This window comes from Gorilla gorilla, chromosome 5, assembly GCF_029281585.2.
Source record: "Gorilla gorilla gorilla isolate KB3781 chromosome 5, NHGRI_mGorGor1-v2.1_pri, whole genome shotgun sequence".
Taxonomy (NCBI): Eukaryota; Metazoa; Chordata; class Mammalia; order Primates; family Hominidae; genus Gorilla; species Gorilla gorilla.
Window position 1 is genome coordinate 183,391,747 of NC_073229.2, and position 24,585 is coordinate 183,416,331.

A 24,585-nucleotide genomic window follows, 5' to 3' on the forward strand; every position below is an offset into this window, starting at 1 on the left:
AAAGGGTTCTAGGGAAACTCTAATAAAAGCTGAGCTTTGAAGGATGGGTGGAAAGGCAGAAAGGGATGGGGGATGGGATCAGTTGGTGCAAAAACCCTGCGAAGAGGCAGCAAGGTGACCGCAAGACTGAAAGGGCAGGGTGACTGGAGTGACCGTGGATGGGATCTTCTATGGAGAAGGGGGAAGGAGACTTGAAAAGGCCTCAGCACCGCAGAGGAGATGGAGGAACAAAGGCAGGAGACGCAGAAGACAGGTCAGGGCAGGCTCCAGTGTCAGAAGTCAGGGAAAGATGCTTCCAGAACAAGGAAGAGGCCTGTAGGCTGAATGCGCTGAGGGCTCACAAAATCATGATTGAATCTAGACAGAGAGTAAGGTCCCCTCCTGGAGTGGAAGCTACCTATAAAACAGCTCAAGCCTGCCTTTTCATTTCAGGAGCATCGTATGAATAACAACTCAATACTATCTGTGAGCTGTGTTAGGGAAGCACATTGATTTGGATGCTACAGAATCACAGAATATTTTCTCCTAGATGTTTTTGTGCAGATTCTAAAGAATGTAAGGAAAATCGACTTTGCTGCTCAAGCGTGCCAGAGAGCAATAGTTATAATGTGGATGCGGAAGATGGTGCTTTTTCTTAAGTCGGGGAAATCTAACTGTAAATAAAAGAGGCCCTCATCCTAAATGCCTCCCTGTCAACATTTTATTACTTATGAATTCAACACTGGAGAATTCTTGTTTTGATGGCCTATTGTGCAAAGAGCACTGTGTTTGCAGGTGGAGTATCAGGGTTTGCCTCCTAGCTGTGTTATTCCTTAACTGCATGAACATTGGCTGGACACAGAACCTAAGTTTCTGCCTCTGTAAAATGGGCATAATAAAGTGTCACCCTCCCTGATGGTTCATGTGGATGAATGAGCGCACACGTTGTGACTATGTGAGTTGCAGAGCACTACATCCTTATGGAGAAAAGACCATAAAGCCTTATCAGTCACTTATTTACATGCTAGTTAGAAGGTGATTGGATCCTTGAAGGAAGGCTTGATGGGTGGTGAGAAGGGTGCAGTATGAAAGGGCATGATGTGCTTAGGTAGGTGCCTTAGAGGGAGACATCAGCCAGGAGGGAAAGGGGCTGGGATCACCACCGGTGAACTGTCTACTTCATCACTTCCTCCAGGCCAGTCACACTGCACAGATGGCAAAGCCCCTGTCAGCTGTCAGCTGGTGCAGATGCCATTTCACAGGTGACCACAGTCTGTGCTCTGATCATGGGCCAGGCACACAGGTGGGGTTCGTTATGGGACTACTGAACAAATGATGAATGTCCCCATTTCCGGAGTGAGTGCCTATCTGTCCTCATGCTATCTGAGGCATGGGGGGCTTGAGTGGCATGCCCTGTACACACCAGCATGGGCTCGGGTGGGCAGCTCTGCACTGCTCATGGACTAGTGGTTGTGGTCTGCTCTTGACAAGATGCTGGGAGTCAGAAAAATGCAGCCTGGGAAGGCGGCCAGACATATGTTTTCTTAGCATAATGCCGGGCCAGCTTTTCAAACTGCCAGCTGCAACTTGAAGACTACATTTTGAACTCTTGTTCCACTCAGATTTACTAATGTCTCCTCCCCAAACTGTGCTCTTTTTGATTCCACAGGATTAGCGTGATTAGAGTGAACGTACCCCTATGTCTGCCTATGAGAAGTAGACATAGGGTTAAAAATCTCCTTGGTGGGAAAATAAGTAAAGGAAGTGTTGGGCAACATACATAAAAATTCCTTTAAGCTCCATGGCCTGAAGATTACAGCACTTGTCACATTGGATTGTGATTGTTTTCAGTTGTTTGTTTATCTGTTGCATTTGACTGTGAACGCTTCGAAGCATGGGCTGTCTGTGTCTTAGTCACATTTGCACCCCCAGATTCTACTACATGGCATGGAACAAGAATAGGTGTTCAACAAAGGATATATAAAGGAATAGATGAATGAATGATTTCTCCTGTCCCCATTGACAAGCAGTAGTTGGCAGAATTGGAATATCTTCTTCCATGTGTGGAATGTACGCTGGATTGACCTGGGCCATTGGACAGAAACTTAGAACACAAATCTGTGAGTTTTTTAATTTAATCATGCCAACCATGCATATGTGAGGCTGGTGTCTGACACCTTAATCCTTTATGTTTCACTAATTCCCAGTAGATTTGTACAACAGAAGAGAATTGCCTTGGCACTGCCTTGCAGTGGAAACATGTTAGAACTTCTGTGCAGAGGAAGTGTGTTTTGGGCAATGACAGATTCATGGCAGGGTGTTTTTTAAGAAGCACCATTTCTTGTCTGCATCTTTGAAACTCTAAGAACATGAGTGATATAACATTGAGGTCTCATGTAGTTGTTTGCTAAGAGGGATTGGTCACTATCTGGATGATAAGGAAGTGTCTCCGATAAATCTGCAGTGGACACGGGGACATGGCGTGTGCAAAACAGACTTTTATTTGTCCTGTCTCCCCTGATCCTCATAGTTTTAATGAAAATGGGAGAGAGGGAAGGACCTTCTGAGAGTCACGTGTGGTGGAGAGAGATGTGTACTTGGGGTCAGAGGCTCAGACTGGACTCCCAGGCGCACCAGTTAAAGGGCCAAGCACATGCCACATGACTTCTTGGAGCCTTGATTTTCTCCTGTAAAATCAGAATAGTGCCCCTAAAGTTGTTGTGAGAATCGGAACGAAATGAGTACTGTTCAAGAAAAGAAGTAAAGCATCATTTTATTATTTTATTTTATTGCCAATTAGAAGCTATTTCTATCACCCTTCTCCCAGGTCAAGGCGAAACTGAGATGGCAGTGTCGACTTGCCTACTTCTATTTTCTTTTCCCTTTTCCCTCTGTTCATAGAATCCTGGGGACTGATGTGCTCCTCCAGATCTGCTGTGTCCGATTTATTGAGCTCCCCACAATCACAGCAAATGCTGTAGGAGCACACTCTCTTTTGTTCTCCTTCTATGTAGTCTTTTAAAAACATCACTATTGTGTAATGGGTATTGTGTAGTGTCCTGCGGCGGTCACAGTATGCAGATATATTCAAATGTGGTGCTTAAAAAGGAATTAAAGAGCCCCATGAGCCAAATTGAAGACTGCACAAGATTAAATGTCAGATGAATAATATGAGACACGCACTTTCAACGCTCTACTTGAGTCTGTACTGGAAGGTCATTTGAACTTGCTTCCCATTTATCCATATGAAACACGAGAATAGCAATTTAATTTACCCTATCACATAGGAATGCCACGACAATGTGTATGAGGAGTGCTGAACTCCTTGGATGTATAGTTATTTTAAAAATAACTAGAACAGGAAATAGTGTATATGAACACAAGCTGATCTGTAAAGCCAGAAAAGACCACAGAACTAAGGCAGACTAATGAGGCATTGATTTTAATGACTGGCCATCCATCCAGCCCCAGAGCAACCTCCACTCTGTTTGGTTTTGGTGAACAAAATAGAAGCAACAATCAAGACATCAGGAAATTACGTGAAAAAATATTTAAATCTTAAAATCTTTCACAGGACAACAGTATTGATATTGGACTCAAAACTGACAAGAAGGAAGAAAACTTCCGTGTGCTCATATTTTTGAGATGACCACGTTGAGAACAGATGACTGACTCCGAGTTCCATTTTCTTTAAGATATTTTGAGCCTAAAGGTAATAATACGTTTTGATTAAAACACACAATCTCAAATTTGTAATGAAATCAGAATCAGAACTCATAAGTGTCAGTAATTTCATTCAATATCAAACAGCCCATGGTTGAGGGTTCTGAAACTCTAAAATTGGAAGTAATTTTGCATTGTGCTTCACTCTGAAATGTACCCCTAAGAAAGTTGCTCTAATAAGTATCATTCTGGGGAGGAAGGTAAGTGCACATGCATCTCCTGAGGATGCAGGGAAGGAAACTGATGTCTGTTGAGCTTTCACTGTGTGCATATACAGATTATGGCATATGATTTGTTCATTACAATGAAATTAAACAGTGACATCCTGAAATTACAGAAGTCACAATGGAGAGTTAACGAGCAGCATGAGAACAGTGTGACTTGGTATATTGCAAATCCTCTTTTTCTCCACATCCAATGAGTCAGAAAATCTCCCAAACCATACCTTTAAGATGCATCCAGAACCTCACTGGTTCTCGTGCCCCACTGCTGTACATCATGTCCAAGCACCGTCTTGCCTCACTGGGATTGTAAGAGCCTGCTTACCCGTGTCTCCTCTGATCAGAATTCTCCAGTGTCGCCCTTCACCTCTCAGAGTGAAAGCCTAAACCCTTCCTGCAGCCTGTAAGGTCCTCAGTGCTGCCTCCCCTTCTCTGCTTTTAACTTAACTCCTGCTATTCATCTGCTTTTAGTCACTGCTAATCCCCGGGGTCTACAGCAGTGTTGGGGACAGAGTAGATCACAATAAGTATTTGCTGAATGAATGAATGAATGGCAATTAACCTCAGCATTTCCTGGATGTTACTGTGTTTGGTTCTGTGATGGCCTCTTTTGGGTGACAGATGAGCAATAAAGATAAGTCTTGGTTCTTGTCCTCTTAAGAACAGGGGGGAGTGCACTAGTCAAGATTCATTGGTTATAGAAAATAGAAATCTCATTCCAAGTTAGCAAAAGGGAATGTGCTGTCCCCAGAACCAGCGTTCAGAAAGCGCAGGGGCGAGGCGGAGCCCGGGACTCTTGCGTCTACCCTGCTCTTTTCTACCCACCTGGCCGCTCTCCATGCGTGGCTTCCTTCTCTCCGGCTGGTGTCCCTGGAGGCTGGAGCCAGAGCCACAGGCCCATCCTGGCTACTGCACTGGTGTTCGGTGGCTGCTGAAGAAATAATTACAAACGGGGTGGGTGGCTTAAACAACAGAAATCTGCTCTCTCAGTCTTGGAGGCCGGAAGTCTGAAATCAGTTCCACTGGCCTGAAGTCCAGCACAGGCTCTGGAGGAGCCTCTTCCAGCCTCTGGTGAGGGCTGCCGGCATCCCTGGGCTGTGGGTGCATTGCTCCCATGGCTGCCTCCGTCCTCACCTGGATTTCTCCTGTGTGCGTCAATCTCCCTCTCCTCTGTTTTATAAGTTACATACATGACTGCATTAGGGCCCACCCAGATAATCCACAATAATCTCTCCGCCTCAGCATGCTTAATTGCTTTTTAATAAACCATGTAAGGTGACATTCACAGGGCCGGGGACTAGGACAGGAATGTCTTTTTGGGGAGGAAGGCTGTGTTTCAGCCTGCCATGGCTACCATCCTTCCAAATCCACGAATGATGGGAGAAAGAGACCTTTCCACCAGCCCGTGTTAGAAGAGTCCCAACCCTGAGTGACCCTGTCTAGGCCACTGCAGAGCCCTGAGCCAGTGGGGAAGTGGGGCTTTGGGAAGGAGTGGGAGTAAGGAGGGGGCCTGTCACTTGGTTGGAGTTGGGGAGGGAGCTACCATTCCCCCAAAATAGGCAGAGCCGGGTGGCTGCTGGTGAGACAGAAACCACACAGCTCCATTAAATGGCATGTGGGGAAACATGATAACATAAGGGAGTAATGCAGGAAAGTGTGTTTGGGCTGGGCGTGGTGGCTCATGCCTGTAATCCCAGCACTTTGGGAGGCCAAGGTGGGCGGACTGCTTGAGCTCAGGAGTTCGAGACCAGCCTGGGCAACGTGGGGAAACCCTGTCTCTACAAAACATTCAAAAATGAGCTGGGCATGGTGGCTGAAACCTGTAGTCCCAGCCACTTAGGAGGCTGAGGCAGGAGAATGGCTTGAGCCTGGGATATGGTGGTTGCAGTGAGCCAAGACTGCACCACTGCACTCCAGCCTGGGCGGCAGAGGCAGAAGGAGACCCTGTCTCAAAACAAAAACAAAAAGAAAAAGAAAAACAAACAAACAAAAACCTTTGCTGGGAAGCAGGAGAGTTTCCTGGAAAGGAAGGCGGTAGGTTTACGCCTTCCCTGGGTGCTCAAATTCAAAGAGATACTGTATTTCTGGTTTTCATCTCTTTACAATTCATTTACCTTTTTTTCCCCCTCTCTGCAGAACACAAATCCGGTCAAGTTTTGGGTTGTCATGAGGGAGAACTGACATAGCGCTGGGCGGTGAGTTCAGCCAGGTTATCTCTGCGAGGACACCGGTCGGCGGCGGACAGCAGCACGCGGCGTCCAGGACCCGGCCTTCCTAGAGCTTAGGTCACTGTAGCCTCCAGGGGCGCTCCGAGTCCATCTGGAGGGCCGCGAGGCTTCCAGGCTGGAAGGAGGAATAGGGAGACCTGGGGCAGTGTTAAAATTACAGAAAAGGGAGAGGCGAGGTCCGCTGAGTCCTTGGCCTGGGCAACAAGGCACAGTGAAAACTGGGTTCCTTTTCGACCTGCATCGTGCGCGCCCTAGAAATGACAGCCAGACGGAGCAGGGTCTAAGGACGCTGAAAACCCCTGACGTGGGCGCGCTGGGTGTGGGTAGGGACGTGGAAGGACTGGGCTAGCCACAGGAACTACAGCGCTGCGGACCGGGTGAGGGGTCCCGGCCCGAGTCCCCACGTGGGGCGCAGAGGTGTTTCTGTAAGGGGACAGAGGGCAATTCCTCGGCGCGATGGGCGACTTCCCCATCCAGAAAATGAGAGGGTTAGACGAGGGGAGGAACTTCCTCAGCCACTTGGCCCGGCACAGCGACCGCCCCAAGTTCAGAACCGCTAAGTCAGTCCGGGGCGCTCCGGCCCCTTCGTCCCGCGCCCCGCCCGCCTCCAGCCCGGGCCCCGCCAGCCCCGTCGCCCCTGTCGCCCCGGTCGCCCCCGCCGGCCCTGGCCCCAGCCCCGCACGCCGGCAGGGGGCGCCCGAGCGCAGCTAAAAGGCTCGGCGGGAGGTCGGCGGCCTCAGTGGCGGAGCGCGGCTGCCGGTGCGCGGCCGGGAGCGATCGCCGCGGGGCAGGGGCGCGGCGGACACCGCGCAGAGCGCGCAGAACAGACGGACGGCGGCGGGGACCCGACGGCGGCGCCTCCGCACTCCCCAGACTCCGGCCAGCGCCCCCCTGCCAGCCGCAAGCACCCAGCCCCGGCCCACTCCGGGCTCTCGATGGCCCCCGAGGCCGGGGCGACCCTGCGCGCGCCGCGCCGGCTGTCCTGGGCGGCGCTGCTGCTCTTGGCCGCGCTGCTCCCCGTCGCCTCCTCGGCGGGGGCCCCAGGTACGCGCCGCGCCCGGGCCCCCGGCGCTCCTCAGCTCCCCGCGCACCCTCCTGCGCTCGGGCACCGTTGTCCCGCTCAGTGCTGGCTACTGGTCGTGTCACTAGCCTGTGCGTCCTCGTCACTCGCGGGTCGGGGCACTTGGCGCCCTGTGTGGGTGGCGGGAGCGGGGACGCCTCGGTGCCCGGGGACCGCAGCGCGCTGGCGTTTAACTTTGCCGTCGCCCGCCCTGGAGTCGGGAGGCTCCAGCCGTCTAAGTGTCCCGGGAGATTCAGGCACAGCGGGGAAAAAAGGAAAAGAAAGGCTACTTTCAGCGTGCGGGCTGGGGTAATGCCTTTCTTTGCCCAGAATTTCTCGGGAGCGTAGGTGGTCATCCTAGTTTCTCCGCATTCACCTCTCCCGAGGCAGGATGACGGGCGCACTCGGGAGACCGGAGGGAGGCAGAGCAGGGCTGTTCTAGAAGGTCGTGGGGGAAAGGCTGCGAGCTGCCGCAGGGCGTCGGGTGCCTCTGCGCTCCGGAGGAGACGCGCTCCAGTGCCAGCTCGGCTCCAGGCGGCAGGAGGCCCGCGCGCCCGGGGGGAACGTTCAAGCTGGGAGAAAATGTTTGTCTTGAGAGGAGGGAGAGGGAAATGAGAAAGCTGATTCCAGAGAAACTCGCCCTTCCCCAATGGCTGAGGCTGCAGCCGGGATGGATGCTTCCTTTGAGAGCAATGCTTTTCAGAAAATGCTAGCGCGCTCCTGTCAGATTCTTGCAAGTTTCCTGCGGAGAGAGACAAGTTTGTGGCGAGGTTTTCATTCCTAAGCCTTTGGCGGCCCTTGTTCCCACCTCCTGTGCAGGCATTTTTACACTTGAAACTGGCTTTTAGGTCATTGGTTTGCAGAAATCCAAGAAGCAGACAATGATTGTCAGATACTATTCCAACGAGGGTACCAGTTTTATGATGCTATTTAGTGTATATATTGTTCTCTTACTTCAGGGGTAAAGGAAGAAAAGTTGGGGATCACATTACTTTGTGACTTTTTGGTAGATACATCATCCCAATGCTTGGCTCAGGTTTATGCGAGGTATTCTGATGCCAATGCCACTTTCTCATAAAAGGCAGTGCCTGCCGTAGGGTCTTTTTCTTCCCATTAGTGAACTCTAGGAAAGTATTCACTGAATATTTTGCACAGTACTTGAGAGGAATAAAACTAAATAAAGTCTTCCAACTTCCCCACCTACAACTCCTGGCTTTTGTTTTTCTAAGTGAAAATTTTCCGAGTGCTGGAAGAGTTTTTGTTTCTGAAAATGGTCTGAAACTGGAACCAGTGCTGCCCTGGCTTTGTGGCGATTCCAGCCTTCTGCCTTTCCGATTCCTCTGCCACCTGCCCGTGGGTTGCATGTGAGTGGGTCCGAGCGGGGTTGTTTGTGAGAGCTCCTGGAATCCCACCGCGATCTGCACTCTTGCTTTTTCGCCTTCTGCTCTGTGAATCACTGTGCTGAGGAATGCTGGAGCTGGACGGCTTCCCAGCCCTTCTCTCTACTGTGTTGACGTGGGATCTACAGTCAAATGATGACCAGACTAGAGGTGGACAAAGGAGGACAGGCACATTTCAGAATGAAATCTACTAAATTTAAATTAAGTAATAGAAGGATAGAAACAGACATAGCAACCTGTAGATAGCTCCCCATGCTGTGGATGAAATTATGGGGTACATAATTTCTTTCATGGGCTCCCTTTGACAGCAACGTCATGGATAGACTGCTCCCTCTCTCTGACTGAACTAATGCATGGACCAAGCGAGCTGCTTGTGTCAAGCTCTCCCCTTCACCACCCTTTTGGGGCCAGAATCTCTGTAAGGAAATTACCCACGGCCACATAATAGTGGCTCGGAGGGACTTTGCTTAAAGCAGGACACACTGAAGATCTGGATAAGCCCTTAAGTGTAGGGTCAATTAAACATAAAACAAAATAAGCAAGCAGTGTCCCCTCCTCCACACATATTCATCCCTACAATAGGATACTATGCAAACATTAAAATTATGATGGCCTTGCCAGTCTGGTATGATACATTTTTCTAAACACATGTGGATGTACTCACACATGCACATATTTACAGTGGGTATCTTAGGATGGTTAGGGATGATTTTTATTTTCTTCTTTAAAGAAGCTGTTAGGGAATTTTCCATGTCAAAACTATTTTCAAAGTAATACTAAGATTACTAAGATGTTATTTTCCTTTTTCACAGTTGACATTTGCACTGAGGGTGCAAAAGCTTGATGGGTAAACTGTGGGTGCCTTACTGAGAATCAAGGCAGGGACATCACCATGCACTAGTAGTCTTTGAATTTTGGGGGGCCTTTGCAGTTAAAAAAAATTTGCCAGTTTCATTAAGAGTGTTCTTGATGCCACAGTAAAATTATTAATTTTACCAAATCTTTGTATCTTTGAGTGTATGTCTTTTTAATAGTGTAAGTAAATGGGGAGGACACATAAGTTACTACCGCTGATGACCAAGTTCAGTGGCAACCCCAGGGGGAAGCACTGGTGTGATTGTTTGTGTTGTGCATTAAGCTAGCTGATTTTTTAAAATGGAATGTGGTATTTACCACAAAGAATGACAACAGACAAACTAGAGTTATTCTGACTTGGGTATTTGGCCGATGTTTTCTCAAAAATGAACAAAGGGAACTTGCTACTTCTAGTAAAATAACTGCTATTATTGCTTGCCAATGATAACATTTCAGCTTTCAAGTGAAAATCAGAATTTTGCCAAGTTGTTTCCACCACTGTAAGCTTGAAAGTTTCCCAACATTTAAATTTTTTTTTCTAGTGAGATCAATGGTGATATAAATGAATGTGATTTGTAAATGTCATCTCATAAAATGTGTCAACATTTGGATGATCTGCATAACCAAATAAACCAATAGATCCAAATGACCAGTGTATAGCCTTACAACAATCTTGCATGGGTAAAAGGTTTGTTCAAAGTGCATGATAGCCCAATGGATTTTTAATGTAACAAAATATGAAAAATTCTTCATATGATTTCAGATTCTAAGAATTGGCTACTTGATGAATTTTGGTGTAATAGCAAAGATTTTTCAAAATTATCCAAAAAGGCTATTGAAATAGCTGTCCAGCTACACATCTGTGTGAGGCCGGGTTTTCTCCAAGCAAAACGACATATTGCAATAGATTGAATGCATAGGCAGATCGGAGATATTCTATTAAAAAGATTTGCCAAAACGTAGAAACAAAGCTGCTCTTCTCACTCATTTCTCTTTGTTTTGGAAAACAGTTACTTTTCATATAGATATATTTGTATGTCAACATGTAATGGTTTATTATTGTTTTTTAAAATAAATAAGTACATATTTTCATTTTAATTCCCAGTAAAGTCAATAAGGATAGATAAAACTCACAGAAACATAACCTCCTTGGCATCCTCATAAATTTAAGAATAGAAGATAATTCAGACACCAAAATGTTTGAGACACACTGGTATATACGGAGGGAAGTAGGTTAAAAATCAGGATGCCTGGGTGTGAGTGGCAGTGCTGTCCTGCACCCCTGGGGGCCTTGGGCTAGTCTCCGCTTCAGAATAGGTCAACTGAAGGAGGCTCCTTCCATCTCTGGAAGCCTTTAGAAGCTTGCCTGTGGCTCAACTTGCATGTGGCTTTATGGGGTTTCCCTGTTACTTCAGTCCTCTTTGAGAGAACGTGGTGAGACCCTCTCTCCTTTTTTGTGCACTGGAACCCGCCAATGGCAGATGGAAGAGCTGTTTTGTTCATCAACTGATCATGAAATTCATTCCTGTGGAATCAGAGGTTGTAATAGGATTGCAGAGTGACAATTTGCACCCCTGGAAAGTTATCACCAGACAGTTCCAGAGCATGATGAATATACCCTACCAAGACCATTCACATCATACTTAAGTTCTAAAGGCCCGTTCCCTGAAAACAGGAGGGGAAGGAGAGTGTATTCATTTCCTATTGCTATAACAAATTGCCACACACTTAATGACTTGAAACAATATAAATTTATGATCTTTATTATAGTTATAGAGATCAGAAGTCTGAAATGTGCGGTACTGGGCAAAAATCAAGGCCTGCATTGAAACTTTAAGGGAGAATCTATTTCCTTGCTCTTTTTACCTTCTAGAGGTGCCCACATCCTTGGTTCTCGGGATTAGGACAAGGACATCTTTGGGGGATCATTATTCTTCCTACCTCAAGGGATGAGGGCGGGGGGCAGGGAGCCTGGAAGCAAACATTTCGGGAGAGGCTTCATCACCCTTGGCTGATTAAGGAGCAGACCTCTTTTCATTGGCCCGCCATTGGAACTTAGGGATTTCTTGAGTTATAATTAAACTGTTATCAGAAGCTTTTATTTCAGTTAAAAAATAGAGGTATTTAATGGTATAAAAGTAAAGGAGAGAAAGGAATATGTATGTGTATGTATTCGCTTGTAACTGCGCAGGACGTTTCTGTTAGAATACCCATGAAACTACAAACTTTGGTGCCTTTGGGGAGGAGAGCTGGGTCGCTGGGGGACAGTGGTGGATACTGTTTCATCCATCTCTTTTACCAACTTTTGTAGATGTATGTTAGAACATTTGGAATCAGGGAGGTATGTGAATTGGTTATTCACATTCGTGAGCACCCCGTTTTCCTCCCTCCTAAAAGTTATCCTTGCTTATGAAAAACCTGCGTCTTCCTCCCTCGGCCCGGCCTGGGCAGCGCTTGCGCTCTGAGGCCCTTAGAGGGCGCTCCTGGACTTCTGGAGCCGAAGCCACCACCCGCAGGCCCTTCCGTGCAGCCCTAGCTGGACTTAGCTGTCGCTGCGGCTTTATAGAGATAAGCAAATTAGGACAAACATCCAGTTATCTGCCTTGTTTCTCCCTTAGTGCTTGCCTTTTGGCAATTTTTCTACTCATTGGCGCTTCCTTCATGTATTAAATGGGAAAGGACAGATCACTAATTAAGAGTCGAAATGGCTGCGTGTTAGCACATTCAAATAAGCACTGGTGAGAAAGGAAATTGCCTAGACCTGCAGCTGGGGTCAGAAGCCCGCTGGCTGTTGGGGTGCCGCTGGTGCCTCTGCAGGCCTCCACCAAAGATGCAGCAGCTGGAAGATGGGGTGAGAGCAAGGGATGTCTCAGGGGTACCAGCCTTAGGAACTGCCTCCTTGGCCCTGATGGGTCCCGTCTCAGCCTCTCCCCTCCACCACCAATGTTAATTTTTGTATCCAGAGAGGATAATATTACAATTATAATGTCAAATTATTATAATTATATACTATGTATTCTAATTATTATAATAATGCTACACTTGTAATGTAGCAAAATAACTTGAGAGGTGTTCATGTTAATTACAAAGTAGATGCTGTTCACATTTTTTTACTGCAGTCTCCTATATGTGGAGGAAATGATTTAATTATGGCATCCTTATAATCTACAAAGTACAATCTACATAATTCTATTTTCAGTTTTATGAGGAATTCCTAGGTGTACATTTTTACTTCCTTTTAATAATAACTGGCAGTTTAAAGTGTTACGGAGTTCACCATTTCTCTCTGTTATTTAATTTAATTTTCACAGTGACCTTACGAAGTCAGTAACATCCTCATCTTGCTACTGGGGGAACTGAGGTCAGAGAGGTTAACTGGTTTTCCCGAAGTCTGTAATCTAATACTCAGTCTTTGCGGTCCAGATCCCACACTCTCCCTGCAGACACCCCTGTTTTGGTTGGTTTGAGCTTTTACTGTATCTCCTTGTTTTCTTCTCTAGGCTGGATGTGAGTGCCAACACTCACATCTTTGATCTGCTCAGAATGCCTTCCTGAGTTTACTTTTGTAACATTGCTGTCGGCTGTTGAAAAATGATTATGTGAGGTACTGAAATGTGTTGAACTCCAGCAAGGCTTAACTTAAGACAAAGTGGCAGTGAATGTAGCCTCTGTTACAAGATGGATTTGGCCTATGAATATGAGCAGGGTCCTCACTGTGGGGAAGCCCCCTTTCCTTGGTGGTCCTGTTAAGCTCGCCTGTCGGCATCTTAGAGCCGGTGCTCGGTGTCTAACCTGTTACCCAAACTCTTCGCCACTCTCTGTGAGTGCTTGATCTTTACCGTGGAAATCACAACTTTGAACCTTTGAGACTGTATTTAACCAGAAGGCTCCCGGAAGTGCTACCACCTTGTGCTAAGACATTCAGTTTTGTTTACTGGACCATTTAAGTCAAGGAAAAATGCTGAGAAACATTAGTGGCTAATCTATATGGTTGACAAGTCCCTACATCTCACAGAGGTGGTGAGGCTGATGCTCACAGCGTTAAAGTGTCTTGAACTTCTCGGGAGAAATGTGCCATTTAAATGCTGGGCTCTGCTATTTAGGGACTGTTTTATGGTGTCACGTCCCTTCATCTGGTTTATTAGGTCCTAATTGAGCCACCAATTTGGGTGTGTGACCTTGGGTGGGTCATAACTCTTCAGGCCTCAGTATTCTCATCCGCAAAGCGAGGGGATTGACCTAGATATTGTGAAGGGCCCCCCAGCTCTAACTTTGTGTGAGTCTCCATTTGAAGGATGTCCATTCATTCATTCATTCATCCATTTAGCAAGGGTTACTGGGAGTCAGACAAAGACACAAAGTCAGATGAACATAGTGCCTGCTGTCAGAGGACACACAGGCAAGGAGGGCTGGATGAGGATAATACAGACAGGTGATACGTGCTAGGACAGAGGTAGCACAGGTGTTTTGCGGGTGAATTGACTGGGAGGTCAAGGCCAGCTATATTTGAGCCCTTTTGAGAAGGACATGGGCATTAGTTGGAGAAAGATGCTGAGGAAGGACATCTCTGGTCGAGCAACAGACCTTGCTGCACACGTGAAGTCACGTGCAAGGAACCAGGAATATTCGGGGTGGTTCGTGCTAAGTGCTGCTCTGGGTCAATGGTGGCATTCGGGGTTGGAGGTGTAGGAGGTACCCAGCTCAGGAAAGTCCTGGGGTCTGACCTTGATCCATAGTGTTGGTGGCCACCGAGGGAGTGCCATAAGGTGGCATGTCGCTGGGTCAGTGGGAGGTCAGGTAGCAGCCAATCCCAGTACTGCATGAGGCTCTGGCCAGAAAGGGCCATTGAGGCTTTTGTTCATTGTTTGGGGCTTCTTCTATATTTGCTTACTTGTTTGGGGCCTTATTCATGCCAATATAGACCAAATGCCTATGTTGTATCGCCTCCAGTCATATCTCATTTGAAGAATCATCTTTGTTCCATGTTTTCTGAAATGGCTCATATGTTCCAGAACAGCCCTATTTTGGAAAGGGCTCAAGGGTAGCATAAGTCTCATGTATTTACATGTGGGAAGTCTGGTAGGATTGATTTATAGTGCGGGTCTTGAACAGTTGAGTATGTTGGCTTTGGGGCCAGGGGTGGGTCTGTGCCGAATTCAGTGTGGTTCCCGAGGAAAGACCCTGTGCAATTTTAGGAGTTCATGGGCGGGGAGTGGTAAGTAACTTGGCTTAAAGAGGAAATAAATGGACACAATTTACTGAGACTTTCACTAAGTCTGCAAACAGAGTGGAGATGAGCATGTGCCACTCTTGAAGAAGTGTGGATAGCGGGTACCTTAAGCCCTAGTGCTGTGGCTGGAGTTAGCTAGCATTTTAATAAAGTACCTGAGAAAGCTGTGCGGTGATGTCTCCTAATTTTTCATGACCCCACATTTGTCTGGAGATGAAGTCTCATCCACAGTCACCCATGGCGGAACTCACGGGGCTGGATGGGGTGTGACAGGTGTGGCCAGGTGTGGTGTCCTAGGAGCTCAGGAGAAGCCTCCCTAGCCAGGCAGGGGAGGGCAGGACCTGGGGCAGGTGGGCTCACTGTGAGCCCCTTCTGAAGAATCAGGAGGAGAAGCTGCTTTTGACAAAAGCTCTGTGAAATTTATGGGTGCTCTGGGGGATGGTGGGAAAAACTGCCATGGTGGCACAGAATCATATATACAATAAAATCCCCCTGCAGAGAAGGCTCGGCCTCCTCTGATGGATGTGTGCTCGTGATGACGCATCAGTCACACTTAGAGGACAGAAAGCTCAGGTGTGCCCTTCACAGAGAAGCTGGTGTGGCTGTGTTTACTTTAGTGGAGTGTCGTGGGGTGCTTTCAGCGATCATTTCTTATGGCCAATTCTGGTGTGCCCATTCCCCCCCAGACACAAAGGTCGGTGGTTTGGACTTCACCCTAGGCTTAAATGCTATTTTTCAAAAACTGTTTTAAAAAAGTTTTAATTTTGAGATAGTCATAGATTCCCGTTCAATTATAAGAAGGATGAACGTTGTCAGAATCAAAATGGAGTCACTTGTGCTAAAACCCCTGACAAACAGAGCCATGAAAGGCCAGCAGGGGAGGATTCTATGCACCAATGCCTGATAACAAGAGCTCTCAGCAAAGACTACAAAAATTACAAGCCTGCCAAAGGCCATGACAACCTGACATCTGCCCAGCAACTTCCTGTCCATCCTCAGACTGGCACTATCCTCTTCATTGATCCTTGTAGCCAAGGATAATTACCTCAAGACAATTGCTATCTTCCTTATTTTCGCTTTAAAAGCCTTTGTCTTCCTTTCACTCCCTGAGTATGCATATAGTTCACCGTGGCATACAGATTCCCATTGCAATGCATACTCCTAAATCAACATCATTTTCTCTTGGAGTCTCCCTCTCTGTTGTTTAGGTTGACAGCGGTAAGGTGGACGTACCATGTACCCTCCACCTAGTTTCCCCTAAAGGCGGCATTTGCGTAGCTGTAGTGCCGCATCCCAGCCAGGACAGTGAAGATGCAGAAGAGTTAGAGAAGGCCCCTGTGCTGCCTAATGTAGCCATATTTACCTTCCTTCCTCCCATCCACCCTAGACACAAATCTGTTCCCCCATTTTATAATTTTGTCATTTTAAGAATGTCATATAAATGCCGTTCTACAGTATGTCACCTTTTGAGATTGTCCAAAGACTATTTTTAAAAGTGTTTTGCCCATTCTGCTTGTGATCACTGCAGTTAGCTTGCAAGTGTTTTTTTTTTTTTTTTTTTTTTTTTTTTGTAAATGGAGAAATCATGGCATGCAATTTGGCTTCTCAGGGAAGTGCGGCTACCACCCTGGCCCAAGCCGTATTACCTGGATTTTTGCGGTGACCTCTCCATAGTCTCACTGCTCCTGTCCTCTCCCGCAACATTCCAGTCTCAGGACAGCAGCTGCAGCGATTCTCGTGATGCACAATGTCACAGAACCTTCCAATAGCTCCCTGACTCCCTCAGATACAAACCAGAGTCCCAACAAGTTTTCCAGACTGTGCATGATCCTTTCTACACCACGCCCTCCCTCACCGTCTGCCATCTGCTTTGGCCTCCGGCCTCCTGGCTGGTTCTGCAATGTACGAGGCCTCTTCCAGCCTTAGGGCTTTTGCGCTGGCCGTTCCTTTTGCCTGAGCAACCTTCCATGAACATCAGTGGGTTGATAGCTGGGTGCAGTGGCTCATGTCTATAATCCCAGCACTTTGGGAAGCCAAGGCGGGGCAGATCACCTGCCTGAGGTCAGGAGATCGAGACCAGCCTGGCCAAAATGGTGAAACCCTGTCTCTACTAAACAAAAATTAGCCAGGCATAGTGGCAGACGCCTGTAGTCCCAGCTACTCAAGAGGCTGAGGCAAGAGAATCGCTTGAACCCAGGAGGCGGAGGCTGCAGTGAGCCAAGATTGGGCCGCTGCACTCCAGCCTGGGTGACAGAGCAAGACTCCGTCTCAAACAAAAACAAAAACAAAAACAATCTATGGGTTGATGCCTCATCCTCTTCAGGTTCTTTGTGCAACATCTTCTCAAGAGGCCTTCTGGACTTCTCCCTGCCTTTAACAGGGTAATCCTATCCTTACCCCCAGCACATCTTATCACTGCCTTATTTTGCTCCACGCCCTCATCAACACCCGGCATTTCATATATTTTACTGGCTTACTTGATACTTGGCTATCTTCCTTTGCTGGAATGTAAGCTCCACGAGGGCAGGACATTGTGTTGGTTTTATTCCCTGCTGTAGCCTCCGTGTCTAGAATGCTGCCCGCAAATAGCAGAGGCTCAGTGACTGCTTACTAAATGACTAGATGTGCTTTCTTTGGTATTAGTTACATATGATATACCTAAATATATTTATGTATGTTGACCGGCTTCCAGCAGAATAAGGGGGTGGTGCCGAGTGTGGGACAGTGCCCTGCTTCCCTCCCAGCCTAATTGTGTGGTGTCAGCATATGCGTTAGTGAGAGAGTTGCTTTGTGTTGGAAGTCCATTTTCAGTTGGAGAGAAGAATTGTATTTACACAGTATGTGAGTGTCCTAGGGCTGCTGTAATAAAATACCACAAACTGAGTGGCTTTAAACAACAGAAATGTATTATCTTGCAGCTCCGGAGCTGGAAGTCTGGAATCTGTAGGGCCAGTCATGCTCTCTTGGAAGGCCCTGGCAGAGAGCCTATCCTTGCTTCTTCCTAGCTTCTTGTGGTTTCCTTGGCTTTTAGACACATCAGTCCAACCTCTGCCTCCATGTCATATGGCATTCTCCCTGCATCTTCTCTTGTAAAGACACCGGTCATATGGGATTACTTTTGGCCATCTTAACTCTGTAAGACTGTATTTCCAAAATTTCCCAATAAGGTCACATTCACAAATACCAGGGGTTAGAATTTCAATATATTTTTGGAAGGGATACAATTTAACTCATAACGTATGGTGTGCTTACCAACATGATTCCTTTTCTTTTTTTAATTTTTAATTTAATTTTAATTTTAAGTTCCAGGGTACATGTGCAGGACGTGCAGGTTTGTTACATAGGTAAATGTGTGCCATGGTGGTTTGCAGCATCTGTCAACCCATCACCTAGGTATTAAGCCTGGCATGCATTAGTTATTTTTCCTGATGCTCTGCCCCAACCCCCTGTCCTCCCCTGACAGGCCCCAGTGTGTGCTGTTCCCTTCCCTGTGTCCATGTGTTCTTATTGTTCAGCTCCTACTTATAAGTGAGAACATGCAGTGTTTGGTTTTCTGTTCCTGTATTAGTTTGCTTAGGATAATGGCTTCCAGCATCATCCAAGTCCCTGTAAAGGACATGATCTCATTCCTTCTTATGGCTCCATAGTATTCCATGGTGTATATGTCCCACATTTTAAAAATCCAGTCTATCACTGATGTGATAGACTGGGTTGATTTCATGTCTGCTGTTGTGAATAGTGCTGCAATGAACATACGTGTGCATGTATCTTTATAATAGAATTATTTATATTCTTTTGGGTATAGACCCAGTAATTAGGTTGCTGGGTCAAATGGTATTTCCAGTTTTAAATCTTTGAGAAATCACCACACTATCTTCCACAATGGTTGAACTACTTTACATTCCCATCAACAGTGTAAAAACGTTCCTATTTCTCCATAACCTCGACAGCATCTGTTGTTTCTTGACTTCTTAATAATCGCCATTCTGACTGGCATGAGATGGTATCTCATTGTGGTTTTGATTTGCCTTTCTCTAATGATCAGTGATGATTCCTTTTCAGTAGGCAAAAGAGTTCATCAGCTTCCAGCACTGGGCCACAGCTCAGATGAGGAAGGGATAAGCCCCTGAGATGCATTGTGTGCTGAACTGTCAACCTGGTGTTCCAAAGACCTATGGACATTCGAGTGGTCTTAATTATTTGATCAAGCCTGGCTAGGTCCTTCACTGATAGATTAAATAATAAGTAATTAACTCACATCTTCTGCTGGCAGGGCACTGTGCTAGGCTCTGGGGTTACAAAGATTTAGTAATAAAGAAGTTGGGATTGCTGTGGCCATAAATGACAACCAAATATGATAAATGTAGCAATATAGGATCATCTTGGACTTTCTAATAAACTTCCGCTGGCCAGATGTAGTGTTTTTACATTGAAACATACAGAACAGTAAGATCAGGAAGAGGAACCACCAACTATGTCTGAGGACCTTGCCTGGCGGGCACACTTTGGTGTTGACTCAATCTGAAACTCAAAAAATCAGTACTTTTTTTTCCTATTCTGTAAAACTTGGAATGTGCCTTTCTCTTTTTTTCTGTCTAGATTGTATTTTCTAGTTGAGACTTCCAGGTCATGAGATGAAGGCAGTCTTGTTCTACCACAGACAGTCCATGGGCCATGGATCTGACAGCCTTTGACCTTCTTGATGATATGGAAAACCATCACGTTCTCTTTTCCTGTAACATGTGCCCTGGCTCCAGTCTGTTTTTTAATACCACTTTCCACCCCACCCAGCAGTTTCCTTCTACTGCTCTCTGATAGCCTGGGAGAATTGAAGCATCTTGTTTTAGCTAATAATTCTCAGAATCCACATATGTACCTGCTGATATTCAAACAAACCACGCCCAAAGGATGTGAGGCCTTGGGGCGATCTTATTTTCACAGCTGCATCATGACTGCACTTTCAATGCTAGCACCTAGGGAGGCTGAGGTTCAGGGTACAAACACTAGATATCATCTGAGCAGATTGTGTGTCCCTCTTAACAAGCATGTGGAATCTGACTTGGGGTCCTTGGGATGAGTTCCATGGGGTCCACTGGCACTCTGAAATTGTAATGTAGTTTCATTACAGGAAACAATTCTCAGCATTTTGAGGAGTCAAAGATAGGCTAGGTCACAGCCACAGAGAGGGACAGACTATGTGTCCTCTTGGAATTCAAGCCCTGGAAAGCAGTGAGTGACCCAGGGCTTCCACACATGGGGAAAATCTCTAGTAAAAGTGCTCCTTGAATTCCATTAATGCCATACTGCGTTCTCTGATTATCCTAGCTTTGGGAGGACTTCCTTTCCCCTGGGCCCTGATAATATTTCTTGTTAGTGGCACTCAGCTGATAGTAAATGCCTGATACCCTCACTCTTTCATGTGTCAATGTAGTGCTTCCTTCAATAGATTGAAGCCCATTGCCTTTCTTACATATCTCCAAATTAATTCACTTGTATTCCCAGGGGAGAGGCTTTCTTAGTAACTCTATGTCACCCAATTGAATAGCATATTCAAAGATGTTTACCTTTGAAGGTAGGGAAATGTGTTGGAATTTGACTGGGTCTGTCCAGTCATGGAAATCACTGAAGACTATTTTGGATTTATAATCAATAGGCAGATGGAAGAGGAGAAGCTGAATCAGATTATCTAAGTTTCCTTTTAACTGTCAAGATTTTAAAATTCCAATTAAAAGTATGTTTTCTAAGATGGAAGGAAATGAGGACCAAATACCAGCTCTGCTGTGTGTGGAGGGAGAATTGGCCAAGAGCTGAGATACTGGGAATCAGGCTGGGTCATTTTGTACCAGGTTGTGATTGGGGATATCAGGTGTTCTGTGGCATTTATTCCTCATATTGATGTTATCTCACATGTGTGGAGTGTTTTATGATTTTCTTTCATATTTTATTCTTGCATCAATCCTATGAGGTAGGTAGGATTAGCTACATTCATAGAAAAATGGACTAAGTTTGATATTTGTAGAGAGAAACTTGAGTGGCATATTTGCTTTCTTTGAGGGCCTTGAATGGTGGTGGACACTCTCTTTCAAGAGGAGAAAAATGGGCTCTTTTCAGCCTTGACTTGACTTGACACTGGTGGACATTCCCTTCTTCCTGAAAATCTCTCCTGCTTCCATGATGCAACTTTTTTCTGGTTCTCCTACCACTAAAATTTCAGATTTAAACTGTCATCCCTCAGACCTCTGTGTTCTTTGTGTGGAGATGTCAAGTAGACAGTTGGACACACTGGAGCTCAGAGGGGAAGCCAGGGCTGGAGTTGGGAATTCAGGAGCCTTCCACATATGGATGGTCTTTGCAGTCATAGCACTAGGTGTGCTACATGGGTAGAGAAGGAAGGAGTGCAGTAGAGAAGAGGGAAAGCCAGAGCTGGGCTCTGCAGTGCTCTACCATTTAGAGTTCTGGCAGAGGAGGAGGAGCTGGCAAAGGAGACCAAGACGGGGTGACCAATGATGTGGAAGAGAAACCAGGGAGTGTGGCGTCCCAGAAGCTAGTCTAGTGGTCAGGGAGGACCTGAGAAGAGTTGCTTCTAGGAGGAGACGCTCACTGTTGTTGGACATAGAGTAAGCTGAGGAGCAAGAGATGAAGATTTGGCAGCATGAAATCTTGCATTCACAAGATCCATTCAGGGCACGAGCTCATGTGTCCTTATGAATTCAGCTGCCACCACTGGCTTTCTGTTTTATATCTTTGGTTCTGATTTATCTCCAGGTTTATACTTATTGCTTTTAATTATAATTACAGCTGAGAGGGAACAAAGTATAGTAGAAAGAGCATGGTCCATAGTTTCAGATGGGTCTGAGCTTGACTGTCACTTACTAGATGTGTGCCCTTGGGCAAATCACTTAACTCTCTGTGACTCAGTTTCCTTATTTATAAAAATGCGAACACCAAAGTGCAGTGCACAGGCTTTGAAATGGGGATCAAAGAGAAAATAGTTATGATAACACAGCTCATTTTAAATCACTTCTATATCGCCAGTTCCTTGCTTGGAATCTGACACATAGTAGGCACTCAGTAAATATCTGTTCCATAAATGAATGAAATGGCTGGCACTAAGTAGGTGGTCAGCAAATGTTCCTTTCCTTTCTTTTTTACTTCCTTAAATATTTTTTTCTATATTACAAACGGATCCAAAACTTAAACTCTTAGTTTATTAGGTGTGTAGTGTATTTTCCCCTTTTTATTGATAATTTACCTATGCCCTTTCATAATCATTAAATGAGTTTTATTATCTGAAGTGTTTTAAAAATGGCTCATTAGCAAGTGGGGTTGTCACTGGGTCTATGTGGTAGCTGGCTCTTGGTCATGTCTGTCTCAATCACTCTGTTTCAAACCTACCTCTCCAGAACCTTTGCTTGGCCTCTCTTCTAAGGGTGTTTTTCAGGGAGCTTTCTGAGTAACATGAGTGGTGATTTTGGGTACAGTAATGCCCAAGTGTTTCACATAGTTAGACAATGACTTTCACATTTTGGGAAAAGGAATAAATTTTCAGGGAGTGGTTTTTGGTCTGGCATGCCAAGCAGTTTATAGTAGGCTGAGACTAGCTGGACTAGCAAACAATGGTCATTCTTTAAGAAACTATTTCTTGGTTACAAATTGAATTTGAAGAATGTGCGAAAAAATTCCACAAAAACCTGCAAAGTACTGGCTTCTAGTTGGGTCTCTGATGCCTGCCAATGGAAGGCATGAGCCCTTCCCAACTATAGGCATTTGCTCTTTAGGGCCTGTTATTTCTTATGATTGTTATAAATAAATATATTTATGGAATTCCTCCAGTTCCATTTCCCTAAACCATTCTGGAAAGCTGGTGGTTTATATGGAGGGTGGGGGGGAATCTTGTTTTTGCTCTGAAACGGTAGCTTTTGCTTACACTGGATCCTAAACACAATGGCCAAGAACTTTAAAACCTCAAATCCTAAGGATTGAATTCAGCCAGATCTGATGGTGAAGTTCAGTCTGATTTATGGCTGCATCACTCTCTGGGCAGATGTAATCAGTCAAGTCAATGGCCTACTGACAAATAAGCGTTGAAATTGTCAAAATTAAATTCCCAGAGGGGATCCCTTAAAAATAACAAACAGAAAGTAATGAAAATTAAACCAAAGCAGCTCTCATTTAAAAATCAGGAAGATGCTTTGATTTTACAAATCCAGAAGTGATGTTAGGTAGCAGTGGGTTGGGCTGCTGACAACATGATATCTGATTAACAGTGGCTAAACAAGTAAGAGAATTGTTTATCTCATTCACCAGTAAACTTGGGAGCAGAGAGACCGGGACTGTCCCATGGTTTAACAAGGTTATGGACACATAGCCTTGTTCCATTTTCCACTTTGCTGTCATCATTCTCAAGATTGTCACTCCATGTTTTAAGTTGGCAGCTGCATCACCAGGTATCATGTTGACATCCCAAGGGGTAAAAAAGGAGGAAGGTACAAAAGGCCACCAGCCCATAACAGCCAAACCTAACCCCTTTAAAATGCTTTCTGAGAAATGGCAGGATGAACCTCCCTATGTCTGTCATTGGCTAGAGTTGATCATATGGCCATCCTAGCTGCAAGGGAAGCTGAAAAGTCATGACTGAATGTTTAGTATTCCGGCCTCTGTAGTAGAAAGTGAGGGAGAAAGAAGCTGGGAATAGCTTTTGGGTAGCCAATCCATAGTGTCTATGGTGGTGGTTTCTGAATTTAATGCAATCTGTCAGACTGTTATATATTAGTTGGGAAACTGGACTTGAATGGGACTAATAAAAATCCAGCTTAAAATGTCTCAGAAACATCTTGAGGGATAAGGGAGATTTATTTTAAGAATATTCTCTGAGCAAATTACAGTCAGTTCCTATTGGCTTGAGAGTTTGATTTTAGTTTTGCTGCTTGCAGTTTATTTTGAAACAGAATTTCTTCGTGTTTCATTTTACTGTTCCATTTTTGTATTTTTCTACTTTGTAGATCTTTTCCAAGTTGGTGGGTGGTGGGGAAGGAGGGAGTAAAGTAGGAAGATAATGAAAGGGAATAATGAAAGATAAACTATATTAATGAATATTCTTTCTCTTTGCTCCAATTTCCCCTGAAATGCAAATAAACAAACAACCTAGAATCTAACACATTCTAGGGAAACTTTGTCCATAAGGAGCCATTAACCCTTGAGATAATGAGAGTGCTTCTGAATGAAAGGCTTAGTTTGCCCGCATCGTGCAATGGTGCAGGTGAACTTGGCTGGAGGTTGGGAGCCAATTCCTGAGGTCCCTAGAGGCAAAAGTGAGCTGCCCAGGCACCATGGAAGCTCTTTCCATGGGACCTTTTCATGTGAGGCAGCATGCCTGGCAGTCGCCTGCATGGCAAGCTGACATGCAGCTCCCAGGCAGAGCCCAGAGACACAGGGGTCTCTGGCACAAGATGCAGTCTACTGAAGCCCAGGTGTGAGGATCACCCTGACATGCAGCCACTTGAAACCCACCAGAGGTGGAAAGCGCTCACACAGAAATGCGTGAAGGTGGTGGTGGCACTGACAGTCTGGAGGGGATAGAAATGGATCTGACAAATGCCATTTAAAGATTGGCCAATGTTTCCCCTTTGGAGATTTGGATGGCTTCACCATTTGGCTTCTTTGAGATGATGAAGAAAAAATGTGATTCACAACTGTATTCAGTGACTATCCAGTGTACCCTTATAAGTACATTGGCATGCATGCATGAAAATTTGGCCTTTTTGTCTGAATAAAATGATGCGTTGTTATCAAAATGCTGGAAGAATAGCTGGTGACAACCACGGGGAATTTAGGTGGGGCTGGGGTGGCTGGAGAGGTGAGCCCAGGAATGCCGCTGGCTCCTCTGCTC

General features: G+C 45.7%; 1 protein-coding gene across 2 annotated transcripts in view; it reads left to right on the plus strand.

Moving 5' to 3' along the window:
* Positions 1–6,895: 6,895 nt before the first annotated feature.
* Positions 6,896–24,585, plus strand: part of FNDC1 (fibronectin type III domain containing 1) — a 101,817-nt gene continuing 84,127 nt past the window's right edge. Inside the window, exon 1 of one of the 2 annotated variants that reach the window (XM_063707987.1) lies at positions 6,896–7,195. In XM_063707987.1, the coding sequence (XP_063564057.1) occupies positions 7,087–7,195 (109 nt within the window). In that variant the 5' untranslated portion in view covers positions 6,896–7,086. The remainder of the gene's footprint in view (positions 7,196–24,585) is intronic. The other variant, XM_019028908.4, reaches the window with a different exon arrangement.